Source organism: Schistocerca serialis, chromosome 3, assembly GCF_023864345.2.
Source record: "Schistocerca serialis cubense isolate TAMUIC-IGC-003099 chromosome 3, iqSchSeri2.2, whole genome shotgun sequence".
Taxonomy (NCBI): Eukaryota; Metazoa; Arthropoda; class Insecta; order Orthoptera; family Acrididae; genus Schistocerca; species Schistocerca serialis.
The window spans coordinates 106,935,335-106,958,399 of NC_064640.1; the positions used below are offsets into that span (position 1 = coordinate 106,935,335).

Consider the following 23,065-nt stretch of genomic DNA (forward strand, 5'->3'; position numbering starts at 1 on the left):
GAAGGCGTAAGTTAATGGAAACGGTAAACTGTAAAGTATAGATACAAGGCTGACAACTAAAAGGAAATGATACTGGTGTTAGGAATTGAAAATTTCGTGTTTGTCGTGTGTGTCTTGTGACACTTTCACTTTAGGCTTAGAACATACCTTTGAAGACAGTGATCACATTTATTTCAGTTTTTCAATTTTTAAATATTGTCATTGCTTGAAGGCCAAACAACTTCCATTATAACGATGAAAACATCATGCATTTGAGAGACAGCAGTCGTTAATATTTATAAAAATTCATAACTCAGTCTGAAAGAATGGCAATTAATTTATTAATAACAATATGCAGAATATGATTCCTTACAAAAGCGAACTTACAAGTAACAAAATTTTCATAGTATAACCATGTGCCAGAACAATAAAAAACATTTGGACTTGATGATGGGCATAAAGGTACATATTATGTCTCCTCAGGATAGCAGGCATCCCATTTACAAATGCATTATGCACGATATTGCTTTAGTAATGAAGACCACTCAGTGGCATCCCCTAAACTCTATAGAATGATAAAAAAGCATCTCTTTTTTTACAGTTCACACACACACTGAATAACTGGTTGGGGAAGCTTGTACCATCATCCATAACAGCTTCGATTTCTGGTGAATTTCCAGTTAATTGCGAACTCATACTTCTGTTGTATAAAAGTACATCAAAAAATTTGTGATTGTTATATTATATTGCGGAAGGAATTACATCACGACCTGAGATTGGAAATATAGATGTGTACAATATAGAAAGAAATACACATTCTTGAACAAAATAAAACTGGGCTTTACACTAGTTTGTTTCATATGTTTAAATGAGCAACCTCTGAAGTTGCAAGGAAACAAAATTAATTTTCATGATAAAGTAGTCACTTCCAAATTAGAATACGTTCTCACATATAATGAATGAAAATAAAAGCTAAGTTGCAGTTACATAGTTTTCTATCGAAAACAATTCAAAAAAGAAATTCAAGATTAATCGGAGATATTGTACCTTTCTGCAGCATTCTGGTGTTAAATACATAAATGATACCATACAATCTTCTGGTGTTAAGAATCACATGCAAAGAGATCCAGATACATTGTGGACTAGTCTGGAGTTGCAGTTTATCAAACTGATTATTAAGTACATTCCATTTTCTCAAGAAACCAAAAGTTAAATCATGACATGAACGCATAACTGCAGATACACCAGAAGTCGTTACAGAAGTATACATTCTCATTAAAAATATTTCAGTGAGGTACTGAACGTAGCTACATAGTTAACAATTCTGTACTGTATCTTAAGCTCCAGTTCCGAAATTGACTGAAGCTGGAAATTGACCTCAACAGCAAAAATGACTCAGCTGTAGTGGTGTGTGGAATGCATTAGCAGAAGAGATTATATCATACAAAAGACTCCACTTCAGTTCCAAATATCAAAAGATATATTAAAAATAAAGGTAGCAAAATTCAACCAACAATGCAAGCGTCAACAACTTCATCAGAAGTATAATAATGTATTGCATTAGCCACATCACTTCCACGTCGTCATCCTTACATGTGCATAGCTACTACCATTCGCAAAATTCAGTGAAAATTTAACGTTCTTCTATTGAAATAGTGAGTATTATTTGCATTCTGTGAGTTTAAATAGACAAGATTTATTGCACTGAATCTGTCACGTTGGCATTGAAGAAGCGGTAGTCACAACACTAATACCACAAACTGGACCACATGTTTATTTAGTTCATAGAATACATTTTTCAGCCTTCTCTTGTGTGGTATAAACATTTTTTGTCGAAAGCTCCACGTACGTTGAATATTGTTCATTAATTTATATAATATGAGTTATAAAAAGCTAATATAATATATTTCACCCGCAAATTCTATGGCTTGAATCCAGAGATAATAATGACCTGTAATCATTTTCCAAACTTCTTTAAATGTCACTCCTGACAGGTATAAATAGTGTTTTCTGACACATGACTCACTTTTGTTCTACTATTATTACTGTTTTCTGGGTCATATATGCTCTATGAAGTTCTAAAATTCTAGGGTACTTAGCTTATTTCACAGCCAGCTGGGTGTGTTTCGATGCACAATTTTTACAGCTATAATAAGGTAGAGATAGTTACAAAAAATTTTTGAATCCATTCCCAGTTTAAGAACGCTTCCATAGAAACAAAGATACGCTCCCATATTTGTGATAAATTATTTTTTCGGAATGGTTAAAAGTTATTAAAAATGAAAACGTTTACAAAAATATATCATGCAACAATGCCACACAGTTTAAGGCTTTCTCAACACAAGTACGTTTCTTAATTTAGAAACAGCATAGCTAGTTGAGATAATTACATGAGAAATGAATTTCAAATTGATTTGCCTGTTACTATTAAGTGCACAAAAATGAGTGAGATGTGACACTACCTATTTACATTTAATTAATGAGAGCTGTTCTAAAACGGATTTCCGGTATATTTTTAATGTCTATTACTTATATAACTATAGAACAACGTTTGCAAAAGCCTATTGCTTCTATTAGCAGCACAACTAGATGAGATTCAGTTAACTGTTTATATTCATCCAACTATTCTGTCACATTTCTTACTTTGTACAGCAACAAATTCTTGCCACTGTTTTGAAGAGATTTGTAGGATGCAGCTCTGGACGGAATTAAATTTGTATTTAATTAAATGCTTTGAAATGAAGCCTTCATTGCAATTCAACAGGAATTATAGAACGATTAAACCTCTATCATAAGCTAAAATTTCTACTTCTAAGATTGCTTTACACAGTGAATTAGATTTTATTTATGCAAAACATTTATCATTGGAGAATGTTACCAGTGGGCGGTGTCAGTCACATAATAATTTCTAGCTGCTAGTTGGAGATCTGCATAATATACTAGTTTACCATTATTTGCTTACCATTTTTCTAATAGTCACACAGAGTATTTTAAACTGTTTCTAGATCACAGACTTTTTTGTCCTTACTCGATTCAGTGATGAGTAGTTTAATCTTATTTGGTGCTTAAGTTTACACTGAACAAGAGCTACTTATCTAAACGTTCCATCGAGATTGTCAGAGATAACTTCATTTCACTTAATGAAAATGATAAACAACAGATTCATATAAAAAATTTGTTGTTGGGCAGGCTTTGTTTTATGTTACTATAGGAAAACTGTAAATATTTGTTACTAAATCATACATGGCATCAAAAAGCACTAACTGTTACATTACACTTATTACAACAGCATCACTCAGTTTCATCATTCGACTTGTAATTAGTTTTATGTCAAAGCACTTTCATGTTGCTTGATATATATGCAGTATTGCAAGAGTTCGTTGGTTGCATCAATACTAAAAAGCTACAAACTCATCGCATAAAATTATTGTTTCAGTTGTTGATTTTAAAACATTTGTGATATTTACCATTTATGGAACAGTTTCAACAATTAACAAACCAGCACTCTTCTTATAAAGTACCAAAGTTAAAGATTCTGAACGACAGCAACATAATACATCACTCATTAGAATATGTGTTTATGGATAAAATATTTCACTATAAATCATGAACGTTGTGGGTTTTTCTCTCCACTCTTACGACAGAATATGTTCAACAACATTGTAACAGATGTTTCTTTGAAAAACATTGCTTCAGAAACCACTCAACTTGTTTGTTTCCACACAAATATTACAAATACAATTGCTAACTTTAGCATGAAAGACATTTTGAAAATATAACAATATGTCCATTATTTAGCAAGATAGCACCTATAGCAGTATCATCCGACAAAGTGACCAAACATGATTCACATTACATTCCTTACTGTGCCGAGAAAAATTTTGTATTTGGAAAGATAAACTGATTACTTATGGTCAGTAACGGAGAATACGGTCTTCAAAACCACTTCCCCCCCTAAAAAATAGAAACATGCAAAAGTGTGTCAAAAATTGTGTATTAGAACTCCTTAAAATTAACCGAATGAAATAGGTATGAAAGACGTGTCAATGAAAGAAAATTACTGTGCTCTCAGCAAGAACCTTCCTTCTCAATCGTTTAGTCTCTTCTGTGGTGTCTCACTCATTTTGGAGTGCTTGTCCTATACATCTGCGATGGGGCCGCCTGGAGTTGGAATACTAGTCGCCATCGTCTTTCCAAGGCTCCTGTAACCAAAACAGTAGTAAATCAATAAAAAGGTCTTAACTCAGAGAACAAGGTCATGATTGTGTAGTATACACAAAAAATTATAATTTTTTGTACTGGATGAAGTCGCCAAAATACAGTGTCTCAATTGCTTAGCACATACTATCTATTATTCTCATCATATCACATCAAGACCTCCATCTTCATGGAATAGAGATAGCACTTACAGAATAAGGTAAGTAATCCATAGATTTAATGAGCTGACACTCTCCCTTGGCGTTAGTAAGCATACAACATATCTGATAGTTGAGGACAAAACCCACTGGGTTCCTGCCAATACCTTGAGTTTTGACAGGTCAACCTCCAAAAGTCGAAAGTGCTTCTGTTGCAAGTAGCACCCGCATGTACACACGAAACACATACGTATATGTATAGGTATTAATCAGGAAAATAAACGGTCAGTTTGGGTGGCACAGAGAAAAGCAGTAATACTGCGACGTATTAATTACAGTGTGTCTATGTAGGCTAGGTGCAATTCTCTGATGGTTTACCATTAAGGTTGGCAATGTTGTGATGAAGGACGTTATAAATCGTGCGAGACCTTCTATAATCAGCATTTTCTCTGGTGTTGTGGGTAAGGTCAATTGAGGCACTGACATGGCAAAAGTAGTAACAGCCTTAAAGAAAACTTTTCAGGGAAACCAAACAACAAATGGTTCAAATGGCTCTGAGCACTATGGGACTTAACATCTGAGGTCATCAGTCCCCTAGAACTTAGAACTACTTAAACCTAACTAACCTAAGGACATCACACATATCCATGCCTGAGGCATGATTCGAACCTGCGACCGTAGCGGTCGCGCGGTTCCAGACTGAAGAGCCTAGAACCGCTCGGCCACTACGGCCGGCTCCAAACAACAAATTTATGGTTTCGTTTCCACTAACATTATTACAGACTGCTTGGAATGGGAGGCATAGACTCATGCTCCGTGCTATAAATAACATCTGGAAAATTTGGCGTGTTTTTGTCTATGAAATCCGCTTTCTGTATATTAAACATTCAGAGCCACTCCTTATCCAAAGTCAGAATTAAGGTTATTTGAATTTTATGGACAAATTTTCTGGTAAAATGCGTGACACTTCTCATCAAGGAAGTTCAACGCAGATGATAAGTGTTTTTACCCCGGTGATCTTCAGATATTTGCGCTCCCTTTTTCTTCTTCTCTGTCACAATGTACAGACATTCGTCTGATAGCCCCAACATATTTTTAAAAGATCTACTGCAAACTTGCTCATGGCCACTGTCGGAGGGTAAGCAGTATGTGACAAAAACTTGCCTCCTACTTAAGGTTCGATCATCGTATTTTCCTTCTCTGAATATTCACGATATGAATGAGACTCATTCCTTCTCTGTACATCAACTGTCTCTTTCCAAAATTCTGTACGGATTTCTTATACTCTCTCAAGTTAATTCACGACACTTGTACTGGCACTTATACTGTATAGTGCCTAGTAAAGAATTTTTTGTATAAACGAAGTTGCTTAAACACACACTACACAGTAAATTAAGAGTAAAGAGTCAGTAATTTCAATTTACCATTCTAAATGGGGGAGGTTTTGGGGGCATACTGATGTAGCAAAACAGATCTGTATCACAATTACTTGTTACCAACACGTCTAGACGTGCTCTGTTGCCGAGACTTACTACCTTGTCTGCGCCAACAGCTCTGCACATAACTACTTACGCTATCTATCAATTACGTTTTCAGCTAAGTTTGATTATATCTAGACATACTACCTTCTCCGTGCCACTGGCAGGCCCACGTACTATCTTCTCGATACAAAACCTGAATATTGGAATTTTTGTCAGCTACGACTATTCATATGTCGATGTCTCAGTTGTTGGATAGGATAAGATGGCAGCGGATGTGTGAACTTTTAAATTGCAGAAGTGCTGCTTGTAAGGTGACGAATGATGAAGAAGGTGCACATCAGATGTGTTTACTATAATGTTCAAATGGCTCTGAGCACTATGGGACTTAACATCTGCGGTCATCAGTCCCTTAGAACTTAGAACTACTTAAACCTAACTAACCTAAGGAGCCGGCCGTGGTGGTCTAGCGGTTCTAGGCGCTCAGTCCGGAGCCGCGCGACTGCTACGGTGGTAGGTTCGAATCCTGCCTCGGGCATGGATGTGTGTGATGTCCTTAGGTTAGTTAGGTTTAAGTAGTTCTAAGTTCTAGGGGACTGATGACCACAGATGTTAAGTCCCATAGTGCTCAGAGCCATTTGAACCATTTTTTTTTAACCTAAGGACATCACACACATCCATGCCCGAGGCAGGATTCGAACTTGCGACCGTAGCAGTCGCGCGGTTCCGGACTGAAGCGCCTAGAACCGCTCGTCCACCGCGGCCGGCTACTATAATGTGGACAGGGTTTTAGGAACAGTACGAGGGCTACAAAATTTTACAATGGAGGTTTGGACAGAATTTCAGTAAGAAGATTTCGCATATGAGGTCATGTTTGATACGAATAGTCGTCTTGGCTATTTACTGTCTTATGACGTTTATGTCGTTAGAAAAGGAACCTTAGCTCTAAAATGTCAAGAACGGCTAATAGTCCATAGCTTTATTGAATGAAAAATACGCTACAAATGCTGTAGGGAACCTGCAGAAAACCTAGAGCAGGGTGATCGGACAGATATTTATGGCCCCTCCACGCGAATATAAGCTCATTGTCTTAACACGTCGATCGCTGCGAGGCCACCGCCGTCCGCATGCTCTACTCTGGGAGTACAGCATATCGTTCGATATTGTGTAGAGTTGCGAAACAGTAAGTTCAAAACGTTGAACAAGGTATGTACCTGGTTTCCTGTAGACCCCGGCAAGAAGTACAAATTAATGCACAGTGCTGCACTATATCTCGTGTTGAACAGTGCGTAGCGTGTGGCTACCGGTGGGCACACGGCGTAGGCGTGAACCTCAGCGTGTCTGCCGGCGGTCTCACGGGAGTCAACGTGTTAACCATTACATCCCGCTCCGTATATTCGTGACGATTCACCAAACAGCATGCACGTACTGCGTCTCCGACGTCCTTTGCAACTTCATGCGTGGAAACGACCCGCTTGGTGTAAGTACCGGGTGGTTATAATCGAAGTTCAGCTACTCACAGACGTCCAGTGTGGGATGTAATTATCGTATGGCAGCGAAACGTGGTAGGTATTCTAATGCGTTAATGCTGAAACAATTTGCGCTGGAAAACAATTAGTTCCAGTTTTGGCCACCACGCGCAAATCTGGCGCTGTGAATGCAAGGAAGACGCGTAGGACTGTTTCCATATGTAATGGACTAGGGATGGGACATGGGCAAGAAGGTCAAACAAGTGAGAAACGCATAATGTTAATTTTGTTATTAGCCAACGTTTGCACAGTTTTGTTCAATACGAGCACCGGGGACGTCGACGAGATGCCGTACAGCACCAGACTTGCAGTTGGTGGCCAAAATTGGAACTAACTTCTTTCCAGCGTAAATCTGTTCCTCACCGACGGATTAGCGTATCTACCAAGTTTCGCTGCCATAAGATAATTACAGACCACACTGGACCTCCATGATTAGTTGCACTTCAATTATAACCACCTGGTATTATTTCAGTTGCATGGCTAAAGACTCTAGAAATGTCCGATAGACTGACAATTCACGGACTGGACCTCATTCTGTGAATGGGATTAGAGTGTATGGCGCCTGTGGCATTGTATAAGCGTTGTATCGTCCATGGTTTCCACGATATAGGCCGAGCGGCATAATTCAGTGAACACGGAGCAGAAGAACGTCAGTGAAATCGTGGGTGCGTAGTCCAAAGAGTTAGATAGGTTTGACCAACAATACCACATTACTTAAGAGATGACGTCTGATGTAGAATGTACAGTTATCATTGTTTTTAGGCGAACATGTTTTGGACCAAGGTTCTCAGGCAGTGTTTTGTGAGGAAACAAGAAAATAAAATGTTGATTAATGGAATTGCACAACTGAAGAACTAGCGGAAGTTTTTAAAGTCTTGGAGGTTTCAATCAAAGTACAATATGCGAACGACACTCTCCTACTGCAGATGTTATGACATATCTCCAGAGATTACTGCTAAAAGTGAGTTCTGCTAGCCAACAATACAGATTGAAGGTAAATTAAAAAAAAATTAATACTAATAACAGAACTCAAGGGCATCGCTAAGAGAAGAAAAACGTTGCTGTTGGGGGGATACAGTGGCACAGGTATATAGGAACATGAATAAATCTTGCGTTTCGTGCTACAGTCGTAGAAATTAAACAGTTTTTCAGAATTAATAACTGGTTGATAATAAACACACTAAAACGCAAATTCTGTTGAACGATATAGAAACATTACACTTAGAAGACGAAATTTTTTTAAAGACTGAAACTTAAAAACCGTGGATATATTGAAACAATCCTGCTAAAAGTTTTGGAAGAGAAGGTCCATGAAAGCGACTGTCCTAAACGTATGTGAAGGAAATGGAGGTTACAGAAAATCGATGCAAATAAGAAAACTAATAGTCTAGTTCACAGCATGAGAAGAAATCTTTCGTTTTGTACTTGTAAATTATAGATTTCAGCGATCAGTCGTACTATTTAAATTTTATTGTGCAGATCTAGATTTTGGCTAGAAGCTAGCCATTCTCAATGATATTATTTTCGCTCAATGCATGTAATTCCCTGTTGGTCGGGCTTCATCCACAGTTCAACTGTGGATGAAGCCCGACCAACAGGGAATTACATGGATTGAGCGAAAATAATAACAAAATTTAAAAAGGACGACTGATCGCTGCAATCTATAATTTACAGGTCAATATAACAGTCGCTGAGTGCAACAGCTTTCTGAATGGAAGGTAACCTGATGAAATCTTTCGTTAGTTTTAGAGACAATGGAACGCAACTAGTGTTTTCTTCGGTAATAATTTTTATTCTTACAACAACTGATCGATACATTGTACGCATAGGAACAGTGTAAACAGAGGTAATGTAAGCTGAACAAACAAATCACACTTCATTTAGGACAACTGGTAACAACCATTCTGGATGCATCCCATCGAGATAACACAGTGATACGCTCAGGAGTCATGTATGGTTCAGAAACCTGGAGCATGAGTAAACGAGAAAAGGGAAAACTGTTAACATTTGAAAGAAGAATAATGAGGGAGATATGAGGCCGATCTTAGATGAAGGCGAATGGAGGGGTAGAAAGAGTAAGGAAATCTGCCTGTTGATACAACAACGAACAATCCTACAGATGCAGGGGGCGGGCCATGTAGCCCGTATGCCAGAAGGAAGACAAGTGAAGAAAGCACTTGAGGTGAAACCAAACAACAGATGTCCCATAGGACGACCAAAGTAGCGCTGGATGTACGACCTGACCAAGGACCTGCCAACTCTGGGGACTGAAGACACCTGGAGGAACCGAACACAAAACAGAAAGGAATAGAGGCAGTCTGGGGAAGCAGCGCGTAGTCTTCAGAACCTGTGACTGCTGAATGTGTGTGTATGTACAGTATGTGTGGAAAATTTGGAAATTTGTGGTAAATTCCTATGGGACCAAACTGCTGTGGTCATCGGTCCCTAGGCTTACACACTACTTAATAGAGCTTAAACTAACTTACGCTAAGGACAACACACACACACCCATGCCCGAGGCAGGGACGGGGGGAGCCGCGCGAACCGCGGCTATGTATGTGTGTATGGTATACTCAGATGTCAACTAGCCCGCCCGGTTAGCCGTGCGGTCTAACGCACCGCTTTCCGGGCGGGAAGGTGTGCCGGTCCCCGGCACGAATCCGCCCGGCGGATTAGTGTCGTGGTCCGGTGTGCCGCCCAGTCTGTGGATAGTTTTCAGGGCGGTTTTCCATCTACCTCGACGAATGCCGGCTGGTTCCCCTTATTCCGCCTCAGTTACACTATGTCGGCGATTGCTGCCCAAAACTGTCTCCACGCACGCGTACACCATAATCACTCTACCACGCAAACATTTGGGGTTACACTCGTCTGGTGTGAGACATTCCCCGGGGGGATCCACTGGGGACTGAACCGCACAATAACCCTGAGTTCGGTGTGTGGCGGCGGTGGGGTGAGTGGACTGCTGTCGCCTGTTGTGGGGCTGTGTACCACTGAGGGCTACGGCGGGGATGAAGCCTCTCCGTAGTTTCTAGGTCCTCAGTTCAATACAATACTATACAATACAGATGTCAACTAAATCGTTGTTATATCTATAGAATTTTTCGGTAAGTTACAGCATATTACTAGGTGAGGTATGCTGCATGGTCAATACTTGAACCTTCCTTATGTATCAGGTATTAGGCAATTACGGCTTTTTAATTGGAATTATGCACTTATTTTTTACGGGATTCGAGAAAAGAGTACTACAGCAATATTACGCTTGTTACTGTTTCCAATGCAACCTTTCACAAAAAGATGCAAGCAGGTGAAAATATCCCCAAATCAGCACTGTTGTGCAAACGAACGGGTGGATACAGACATATAAGAAGACCTTTTAATACCTGGAAACGTTCTCTCTGCAGGGATCTTCAGTATATGGATATAAACTGAGAGGAAACTGAAAACCAGGCAGCTGATTGGGTTCGCTGGAGGAAATTAGTTGCTTGATATCCAACTCGGCATTGGAGAAACTACGTTTAAGCCCATGTGTGCTAAAAGTGAAGGCTAGGAATATGAGCGCGGATCAGTCCGGGAACTTAACTTCTTTGCTCTTTCCCCAGACAAAATCTGACTTCTTGTTAGGATTAGCGAGAGATGATTTCGTCTACGAACGGCAGTCACATATCTTTTAAGCGAGTTTCACCTTCGGTATGCATTCTCAAATCACGTTTATTTACTGTAGTATTTAACATTTAGAAACTATTTGCTTTTCAAAGAGGGAAGAGAGTGGTATTTCTCAAGTAGAATCACCTAATCGAAAAGTCACATCTTTTTAGTGGCATATTAAGACAACAGTTTATAAAGTGAAGATCACAAGCATCTATTTCTGTTATCAGCTAAGGAGTGTAAAGGACGAAAACAGATCTTCACTGTGCGACAGCTACGAAGCTTAAGCGAAATGTGCTAGAGAAGAAAATTTGTGGTAAGATCTTATGGGACCAAACTGTTGAGGTCATCGGTCCCTAGGCCTACACACTACTTAAAGTAACGTACCCTATGGACAACACACACACCCATGCCCGTGGGAGGACTCGAACCTCCTATGGGGGGAGCCGCATGGACCATGACAACGCGCCCCAGACCGCGCGGCTATTCCACGCGGCCTGCTAGACAAGGATATATATTGTGTAGTTACTTAACATTAGAGCCCAGCAACAATAATATCTCATATCTGCATGAATAGACCCCACGGAGATTTTGTTAATTCTCATAACTGTAGGAATGTAATTCCTGAATTTCTGGATACACTTTAAGGAGAAAAATGAAATCGAATAATCTTACCGAACGAGGTGACGATACAAAATAGTAGCCGGCCGCGGTGGCCGTGCGGTTCTAGGCACTGCAGTCCGGAACCGCGGGACTGCTACGGTCGCAGGTTCGAATCCTGCCTCGGGCATGGATGTATGTGATGTCCTTAGGTTAGTTAGGTTTAATTAGTTCTAAGTTCTAGGGGACTGTTAAGAAACCTGGCTAACACGAGAAAGGACTTGGTGTCCAAATACTCGTCCGTCCATATTAATTCAGGTTTTCCGTGGTTTTCCTAAATTTTTGCGACTGAATTGTTTCGTTCAAAAGTGCGCATCGAGCGTCCTGCCTCATCCCTACTCCAACCAGAGGTTATGATCCGTCTCGACATACTTTATCGCCAACGTTACTTTAACACTCCAATTTTCCTTCCTTTTTCGTATTACGGTGAAAATAGGCGTAAAAATTGTATTTTCCGCTAAAATACCTTTTTTAGATAACACGCCAGGTTTTTACTCATAGAATACCTCCTGAGACTGAGATTCATTTATTGTTGATCTCTGAATTGTGACCGAGCGGTGTGGCGCAGTTGTTAGCACACTGGACTCACATACGGGAGAAGGACGGTTCAGACCTGTGTCCGTCCCTCCTGATTTAGGTTTTCCGTAAATGTCGTGTGACTAGGGCCTACCGACAGGCAGACCGTTCGCCGGGTGCAAGTCTTTCGATTTGACGCCACTTCGTCGACTTACGCGTCGATGGGGATGAAAAGATGATGATTAGGACCCAGTCCCTGAGCGGAGAAAATTTCTGACCCAGCCGGGAATCGAACCCGGACCCGCAGGATTGACATTCTGTCGCGTTGACCATTCACCTACCGGGGGCGGACCTTCAGGTTTTCCGTGATTTCCCTAAATCGCTTCAGGCAGACGCTGGGATGTTTCCTTTGAAAGGGCGCGGCCGGTTTCCTTCCCCATCTTTCCCTAATCTGAGCTTGTGATACGTCTCAAATGACCTCGTTGTCGACGGGACGTTAATCCTAATCTCCTCAGAATTGTGATATCAGACGTGGAGGTAACTGAGTGATAAATATATATATGTTATTGTTTTGCTCATCTTATTTTCATCACAGGGTGTACTGCTTGTAACTCCGTGGCTCCTGTGCCAAATGTGGTGCCTTGTGGACTGCAGTGTTTCAGTATGATAACATATGAATACGCATTCCACATCTAGGAATTTACTGTATTTTAAAGTGATCACAACCCGTAATAAACTTCACTTTACTTAAATAACTGTGTAGTAGTCTGGATTTTGTATAAGAAATAGCAACAATGACATGTTCTGTAACATTGCTGTTCACTGCTGTTCATCAAGAAAGGTACATGACGTCGTACTGTCAAAGATTTATACCAAACAATTACGAAAAAAATTAAGTTGTAATAACAGCACAGGCGACCCAGTACATTATTAATAAAAATAAATGTCTGTTTTTCTAATGGTGAATTGTGTGTGTGTGTGTGTATGTGTGTGTGTGTGTGTGTGTGTGTGTGTGTGTGTGTGTGTGTGCGTGGGTGGTGTGTGTGAATGTGTGTGCTTTAGAGACAAAGAGGCAGACAGTGAGAGAAAAAAAAGAGAAAGGAAGAAGCGACATATACATTAACTTTAAGCTGCCTACGACAAATCTCAGCAAAGCGCTAGAACTGAGCAACTACAGTTACTTACAGTACGGGGATGCGACTGAGCTCACGTTTACAGCATTGTTGCTCAGCGATCGTTTATCACGCTGCAAAAGTTGTATCTGGCACAACGACAGACACAAACAATACAAAATGTACAATCATGCGCACATTTAACACATAGCTCTCCTAACGTGCTTCATAGGTTAGTTAAGAACAGCTCTTGCGGGACACAGAACAGAAGAACGTACACTATACTATAACGAAAACGATAATACAAAAAAATACTGGGAATAGTAGCTGAACATCTTAAAATAACATAGTTGCGTTTATCTTTGAGGTTCTGACTTTGTTTAGTGTGTGAGTGATACATTTAAACACTAGTAGCTAAAAAGAATAAATTTTGTACTTACGAGGTTATCTGTAATAATAAAAAAGCGACATTACTTATAAAGACTCAAAAATAAAAAATAAATCTACAAAAGTGTTTACATAATTTCGGACATACTTAAGATGACACAGCAGAGAAAGAGATAACAGGTAACTATCTAATACACTGAAACCACACAACAAGCATAAAAATCAAGCTACGACATCAAGCTTGCATACACGTTACAATTCTTAATAGAAGAAAAGAAAGATATAGGTTAGAAGTGACAGCCGACTGGAAGTCACAACAGAAAATGTAGTAACAACTGGAATTACGAATTAACTAAAGATCAGCTACGAAGTCCGACGTGGAAAGATGCTGTCTTTCGTACAGTTGCGATCACGACCTACTGTGTGAGCATGACAAACAGAAATAACTACAGTCTGTACACTGGTCTAACGCTCAGCGTTATTTATCTGCAACATCCACCTTTACTACTGAATACAATTCTTTTAAATATTGGCCAGAAGTGTTTCGGCTCATTTATTTTTGAAGTAACCTCTGTCTTAGGTGTGTGTGTGTGTGTGTGTGTGTGTGTGTGTGTGTGTATGTGAATTCCTAAGGGACCAAGCTGCTGAGGTCATCGGTTCCTAGACTTACACACTAGTTAGACTAACTTACGCTAAGGACAACGCACAAACACATGCCCGAGGGAGGATTCGAACATCCGGCGGGAGGGGCCGCGCAATCTGTGACATGGCACCTCAAACCTCGCGGCGACTCCGCGCGGCAGTGTATTAGGTAATACACCATTAGAATGAATACACTGAACAGAAAAATTAAATATTCGTTTTGTAAATAAAAACCACATTTTCTTGCTGCAGTGTATTTTATTTCTTTCAGCTGTGTTTCGCCTTTTACTTTAAGGTCTCTTCTGTGGACTTTAGAATGATATAATTTTATTCTAATATGCGAGATTTGTAGATTATGAAACAAAACGAATTTACGAAACGAATATTTGTGTGCTTGCTCCGGATGATGGCCACACAAACAAACTTATTAAGTTACAGATTTTTTGACATAGTATTTAGATTGGGTTTTCGGCGTTTGCTTCGGTTTTTTGTTGTAAATAACTTTTGAACTTTTTCAAGTTTTTCTAATTTCAGTTATACTGATGATACGTATTTTTATTCAACGAAGATTTGCTCAAAAGATGCACCGGCGCCAATAAGCAAAAAGACAACGAGAGATTGAACGCTGTATCGAATCTGTTTATATTTATGGCGGTTTTCAGCACCTTTATGTGCACGTATACGAACATTTCATTTTTTATAACTTCACATATGACAGAGACATTAATCTCTTAGCGTTTGCAGTCAAGTAGTCTGTCTTAACTGTGTTTTGGTGTCAACATACACTGCTGAGTAATCTTTTATATGTCATAGCTACAACATGTTTCAGCAGGGACGGAGATGACAGGAACATTAAAAGTTTCTAAATATTAAGTTTTGTTAAATGGCTTTATTTTGTCATTTAGTTTTGTGTGCTGGTTATTATTTATTTACCGGGTGAAATTTACAACTCTCAATAAATCATCAACACTTTGAAATAAATTGACAATAGTAAATACATTTTAGGTGGTCCAGTATTAAGTTACTGCAGATCATACCAAATTTTCTAAAACATTCAGCGTTAATTTCAGTTTATTTTAGTATCTTTTGGGAACATGTTTCGTTGTTCGTTTCGCATGGAACTATCCAACTAAAACCGAATAAATATAATTTTAAAATACGGATATGTGGCTGTTCTATTACTCATCAAGTTCGATTATCTATGAAAGTCTGCATTTGTCTAAAATCGATGTTTCAAGATTAAGGGGAAGTTGCGATCGAGGCAGATCAAAAAATGGAATTGTTTCACATAATTTGCATCCCTGAAGTATATGCTTGCCGTACGATTTTTTTATTGTGAAAACGCTTTGGAAGTTACAGCGTGTTGAATGGAACCGTGCGCCGACAGAAATAGGAGCAGCTGTAGGCGCTCGATGAATTGGCTCAAGAAAAGATTCGACCAGTATATATATTTTTGTCCAATGAAGATATGCTTAAAAGATGCACCAGTGCCAATACGCTAAATCACGAGAGTTTCAACGCGTGAATTTCCAAACTGGTACTGAAACATCTTCATTGTGGGGCAAAGACTGTTGAAATAGCAGCATACATAACTGCAGATGTATTAACGAAAGTTATTCATCTGTTCTGAAGATCATAAATGTGTTAGGAATCGTCATGGGGACGAACAGCAATACCTCAGCGGAGTTATTTGACAAGAAGTCTGCCTCCAGACCTGAGTGTTCAGCACGGCAGAATGCAATGCAAGGGGCCCGGGTTCGATTACAGGCCGGGTCGGAGATTTTCTCCATACGGGACTGAGTGTTGTGTTGCCTTCATCATCATTTCATCCTCATCGACATGCTGGACACCGAAGTGGCCTCATGTAATAGGACTTGCACCAGGCGACTGGTCTATCCGACGGAAGCCCTAGTTACATGCACATTCCATTTCTGACACGAAACGTGTGGCCGCCGAGGAGCAAGAAATGTCTCTTTGTTAAAAGAGCCCGCATGAAAAAATACAGAATCAAATTCAAAACAAGAGCAGGTCTGAAGAACAGGAAGAATGCCTATATGGTACAGCGGTAGCAGATTAACTGTAAGTTTTAAAACAACGTATTTTGTTACTCCAAACTTTAAAAGCGTTTTTCTCGAAACAGCATTTTTCAAAGCCTCGACAGATTAACAGATTCATTTCATTACTTTTTAAGTGAAAGATAATTAAATACAGGAGATCTTCCCGAGAGCTTTTTTGTATTCGAATTTTAGATATATTTTTTTAAACATTTGAACTTATGAAATGTGTTCACATATTGTGAATGTATATTAGCATCAGCTACTTGTGAAAAATGAAAATTTCTGCCAGACCGGAATTCGAAGACCGATTTCCCACTTGCCATGAGCCGTTGACTCAACCACTTTGGCTATCCGAGCACGCCCCCAGTGCCAGTCCAAGCCTCCATACGTCACGCAGTTACAATCCAAATGCTTGCCCATTCGTGAAACTAAGCATAGGAAGACCAATACTATTTTGTTAAAAAAAAATGGTTCAAATGGCTCTGAGCACTATGGGACTTAACATCTTAGGTCATCAGTCCCCTAGAACTTAGAACTAGTTAAACCTAACTAACCTAAGGACATCACACACATCCATGCCCGAGGCAGGATTCGAACCTGCGACCGTAGCAGTCCCGCGGTTCCGGACTGCAGCGCCTAGAACCGCACGGCCACCGCGGCCGGCTACTATTTTGTATCGTCATTTTAGCCCCGCCAAGTGTGAGTATATAATTAATGGTTAAAGTGTCTTGTTTACGGAATAACTGCATTTATTGCAGTACAGTGTCATACAGGCATGCATGCATGCATTGCTGCATAAACACTGTCGCCATTAATGACATTTGAACTTAGAAAAAATGCCAAGAAGTTATCATGATTTTGAAATAGCTGCAATTTTACTTTATCGAGGTAGTTTTAAAAACTACATCATGATGCACTATCCCCACAGATTCATTTTATTTTAAGAATTTTCTGTTTTTATGGGTTTCAGAAATAGCCATGAGTATGTACAACGCTTCGCGCAAACCAGTCGCATACTTTCACAAAGGCTGCAGCCACCATTTTTAACCTTTTACAACGTAACAAATTTCCTTTTCACACACATATATATGTATAGTAAATTGGTAAAGCTCCCATTTTAATATAAACAATTCTCGTATGAAAAATTCTGAACATCACCCATTTTTCATGCCTCTCGACCATAACCTCCCCTTAACGAACCTAACTACGTCAGAAGAACAAATGGCTGGAGACTCAATACCACGTAACATGTATGACCAACAGATTCACAAGACCCATACATGAGGCAGTATTTGGCATAAAGCTAATCGTTTGTCTGAATTATATATATATCTTAATACACACGGTACTTGCAGAGTCATATTTGCCAGTGAAGAAGTTGTTGACCTGACATGCGTTCTTCCCTTACACGTCATCAACTTGCAAATGAAAAGTTTCAATAAAGAGATGAAAATGTGGACCGGAGCAACTCGCGGTAAATGTCTGGATAAGGTGATTAGTGTGGCTTTTGCTATAGAGCTACTGCAGTGTGGACGTATGAGAAATGATGTGGCATATTTACATGTAGTCCTTCTCAAGTTTGCATATTGTTTCATTTCACTGCTTTAAATTATTTAATTGAAACTCTAAATTTGCACTTCGATGACGAATAAGGGAAGCAAGTACCACAACACAGCAACTTCTTCTTTGGGAAATATGAGTCCGTAAGCAATGCATGTTCAAATGTGTGTGAATTCCTAAGGGACCAAATTGCTGAGGTCACCGGTCCCTAGACTTACACACTACTTAAACCAACTGATGCTAAGAACAACACACACACCCATGCCCGAGGGATGACTCGAATCTCTGGCGGGAGGGCCGCGTAATCCGTGACATGGCGCCTTAAACCGCGGCCGCACTGCATGTCTCAAGATGTTTAGCCTTTTAGGAAATACTAGCTCATTTATCAGTCTTGTGTAACTGCTGGTGATAACTGTCTGTTACATGACATTTGACTTGTGCTTCTGCAGTCTTTAAAATGGTTAATCTTCAGACATAGATTTCATACAAATACCGAGCTATACACATAAACGATCTTGATGGGTGGCAGAACAGAAACAACTCTGTGTTTTAAAATCATTTTTGTTTGGTTTTAGCCGTTCGAGCTAAGTACTTCACTTGTCGGATAGACTGATAAATCTTGAACAGCAAACAGTCGAAGAAAGAAGAAATATATTTCGCAGAAATTTACTTGTAAACATCAAGAAACGATTTATAGAGAAGACTGTACAGGGTGTCACATATTCCTACAGAAGGCAGTATTGGTCAAAACTAGAACTAACTGTTGAGTTATGGGCCATTTCACTTTTGACGAGTAATGTGTAATATTCGATGGTCGATGCTGTAGGCCGTCTTAGTGTCGTAGTTCATTGCGCACTGGCATAGTAAATTACCACAATATATACGTGTGGGCAAGTGCAAATCCTCGAGCAATCGTGGAGTCAAGACATCAGGATTGCTTCAGCTTCAGTGTATGGGCAGAAATTGTAGGTGACAGACTCATAAGGTCATACACTTTACCAAGCAGTTTAACAGATTTTTTTTTTTTTTGTTTGTTTGTGGTTTTAGGGCGCAAAACTTCTATGGTCATTAGCGCCCAGCCCGTGACGTAGGAAACAGGAAAAAAACGAAATTTAAAACCAGCAGCAATGGGAACAAAGTCATAAAATTTGAGAAACTAAAGACAGAAGGAATGCTTAAAAATCCACTATAGAAAGGGGTTGGTTGTCCCTAAAAAAAAAAAAAGCTTCAAATGACTGACGTCATTTCACTGTCACTAATAAACTGGAGAACGCGGTCGGCTGAGCGCGTGTCATCTGCTAAAATTGACGATAGATCAGGCGATAGCTGTAGACGGGAGCGTAACGGATTAAAATAGGGGCATTCAATTAAAAGGTGTCTGACCGTCCACAGCTGAGAGCAGTGGGGACAGAGTGGGGGAGGATCACCGCTTAAAAGATGTCGATGGCTAAAAAGACAGTGCCCTATCCGGAGTCTAGCTAAAATTACCTCCTCCCGACGACGCGTTCGGGAGGAAGAGGTCCAAGCGCAAGGAAGGGCTTTCACTTCCCGCAATTTATTATGGGGAAGTGTTGACCAATGCGCATGCCATAAATGAGCAACTTGGCGACATAAACCGCTCCGTAGATCGGTAAACGGAAGCGACTGAATAGCTGGCCGAGGAAGAGAGACTGCAGCCTTGGCCGCTATATCGGCCGCCTCATTCCCACAGATACCAGCGTGTCCCGGGAGCCAGAGGAACGCCACCGAGACGCCCCCCAGGTGGAGCAAGCGCAGACAGTCCTGAATCCGGTGGACCAGAGCGTGCACAGGGTAAAGAGCTTGGAGACTTGGGAGAGAGCTGAGAGAATCTGAGCAGATTACGTACTGTATCCGCTGATGGCGGCGGATGTAGTGGACAGCCTGGAGAACAGCGTAAAGCTCCGCAGTATAAACCGAACACTGGATGGGAAGCCGAAAGTGATTTGGGGTGTCGCCAACAATATAGGCACTCCCTACACCTAACGATGTTTTCGAGCCGTCGGTGTAAATAAATGTGGCGTCCGTTCTTTGTGCACATAAAGCAGCAAATGCCCGACGGTAAACAAGTGTAGGGGTACCATCCTTGGGAAATTGACATAGGTCTCGGAGCAAGTCGATCCGGGGATGGAGCCAAGGCGGTGCTGTACCCCAAGTTGTCAAGAAGGTTTTAGGAAAGCGGAAGGAAAGAGAATGGAGCAGTTGACGGAAGCGGACTCTCGGGGGTAGTAGGGAGGAGGAGCGGCCTGCATACCCTACATCAAAGGAGGCATCGAAAAAAAGGTCATGGGCTGGATTAGCAGGCATGGAAGACAGATGGCTAGCATATCGACTCAGAAGGACTGCCTGCCGATTGGACAGCGGAGGTTCAGCAGTCTCAGCATAAAGGCTTTCCACAGGGCTGGTGTAAAAAGCTACAGACACTAAACGTAATCCACGGTGGTGGATAGAGTCGAGACCCCGAAGAATAGACGGCTGAGCAGAGGAGTAGACTATGCTTCCATAATCCAATTTCGAGCGCACTACGGGGCGAAGAGGCGGAGAAGGACCACTCGGTCCGCTCCCCAGGAGGTACCATTCAGGACACGGAGGGTGTTAAGGGAACGCAGACAGCGAGCCGAAAGATAGGAAACGTGGGAGGACCAGCACAGTTTTCTGTCAAACATAAGACCCAAGAATTTAGCGACGTCGGAAAACGGAAGGTTGACAGGACCTAGATGTAAGGAGGGCGGAAGAAACTCCTTACGTCGCCAAAAATTAACACAAACGGTCTTACTGGGTGAGAAACGGAAGCCGGTTTCGATGCTCCACGAGTGGAGGCGATCGAGACATCCTTGAAGACGTCTTTCAAGAAGGCTGGTCCGTTGAGAGCTGTAGTAGATCGCAAAATCGTCCACAAAGAGGGAGCCGGAGACATCAGGAAGGAGACAGTCCATAATTGGATTAATGGCGCTGGAAAACAGTACAACACTCAGCACGGAGCCCTGGGGTACCCCGTTTTCTTGGGAGAAAGGACGGGAGAGAGTAGTGTTCACCCGCACCCTAAATGTGCGCTCCGCCATAAATTCGCTAAGAAAAAGGGGCAGCCGGCCTCGAAAGCCCCAAGAGAACAGTGTGCGGATGATGCCTGTCCTCCAACAGGTATCGTATGCTCTCTCCAGATCAAAAAATATTGCTACCGTTTGGCGTTTCCGGAGAAAATTGTTCATGATATAAGTGGAGAGAGCAACAAGATGGTCAACTGCAGAACGATGCTTTCGGAATCCGCATTGGGCTGGTGTTAAAAGACTGCGGGATTCCAGCCACCAAGCTAAACGGTAATTCACCATACGCTCCAAAACCTTACAGACACTACTCGTGAGAGAAATGGGGCGATAGCTAGAGGGGAGATGTTTGTCCTTTCCAGGTTTCGGAACGGGAACGACAATAGCTTCCCGCCATCGCCTGGGAAAGGTACTGTCGGTCCAAATTCGATTATAAAGGCGAAGGAGGTAACGCAGACTATGGGTTGATAAATGCAGCAACATTTGGACATGGATACCATCCGGTCCTGGGGCGGAGGAGCGAGAAGAAGAGAGGGCATGTTGGAGTTCCCGCATGGAGAAAACAGTATTGTAGCTTTCGTGATTTTGAGAGGAGAGAGCAAGATGTCGCACTTCCGCTGCACGTTTCTTCGGGAGAAACGCTGGCGGGTAATTTGAAGAGCTCGAAATCTCAGCAAAGTGCTGACCCAATGAGTTAGAAATTGCGACGGGGACCGCTAAGGTATCATGCGCGACAGTGGGCCCAGAGACCGGGGAGAAACTAGGCGCGCCTGAGAACCGTCGAAGCCGACTCCAAACTTCCGAGGAGGGAGTGAAGGTGTTAAATGACCTAATAAAGAATTTCCAGCTTGCCTTCTTGCTATCGCGGATGACGCGACGGCATCGCGCACGGAGCTGCTTATATCGGATACAGTTGGCCAAAGTTGGATGGTGACGGAAAATGCGAAGAGCACGTCGCCGCTCACGTATTGCGTCACGGCATGCCTCGTTCCACCAAGAAACTGGGGGGCGCCGGGGCAATTCGGAGGTGCGTGGTGTTGAACGTTCCGCAGCTGTGAGAATAACGTCGGTAACATGTGTGACCTCATCGTCGACGCTGGGAAAGCGACGGTCATCGAATGTCGCTAGAGACGAAAAAAGTGTCCAATCGGCTTGGGCAAACTTCCAGCGCCGCGAGCGCATATATGGCAGTTGAGGCTACAGTCTAAGAACACATGGAAAGTGGTCACTCGAGTGTGTATCATCAAGGGCGAACCATTCGAAGCGCCGAGCTAGCGGAACAGTACCGACCGCAAGGTCCAAATGAGATAAATTTGTCGTGGAAGCAGACAAAAATGTGGGGACCCCAGTGTTGAGGCAGACTAGATCCGCTTGGTCGAAGACGTCTAGCAATAGTGAGCCACGTGGACAAGGATGCGGAGATCCCCAAAGCGGGTGGTGGGCATTGAAGTCCCCAACCAGCAAATAGGGGGGTGGAAGCTGATCAAGAAGATGAAGGAGATCAGCTCGTGCCATTGGTGTGGACGATGGAATGTATACCGTACAAAGAGAGAACGTGTATCCAGAAAGGGAAAGACGGACGGCGACAGCTTGGAAGGAACTGTTTAAGGGGATTGGGTGATAATGGAGAGTATCATGGAGCAGAATCATGAGTCCTCCATGGGCTGGAGTGCCTTCAACAGAGGGGAGGTCATATCGGACGGACTGAAAATGAGGGAGAACAAAGCGGTCATGGGAACGCAGCTTTGTTTCCTGAAGACAGAAGATGACCGGCGAGTAGGATCGTAAGAGGATCGACAATTCATCCCGATTGGCTCGAATGCCGCGGATATTCCAGTGGATAATGGACATAGGGTGAACAGAAAACGGAGGAACGTGACCAAGGGTGCTGTCAACTCAACGACTGCTCAGAGCTTGCGACCGACAGCATGGAATGGCATTCAGTCGAAGGCAGAAGATCCTGATCCATAGGTTGGTCAGGAGCAGCTCCTGCCACCAGCGATCGGCCGGTTGACCGGCCACCAGCAGTGCGCCTCGGCGACACAGAAGACGGCCGTGGGCGATTTCCGCCAGGTGGTGCTGT

The 23,065-nt window shown here is 41.8% G+C and overlaps 1 protein-coding gene across 9 annotated transcripts in view; it reads right to left on the bottom strand.

Annotated features, from left to right (window-relative positions):
• Positions 1-298: 298 nt before the first annotated feature.
• Positions 299-23,065, bottom strand: part of LOC126469786 (protein tipE) — a 227,122-nt gene continuing 204,355 nt past the window's right edge. For all 9 annotated transcript variants that reach the window (XM_050097031.1, XM_050097034.1, XM_050097030.1 and 6 more), the window contains exon 3: positions 299-4,181. In XM_050097031.1, the coding sequence (XP_049952988.1) occupies positions 4,118-4,181 (64 nt within the window). In that variant the 3' untranslated portion in view covers positions 299-4,117. The remainder of the gene's footprint in view (positions 4,182-23,065) is intronic.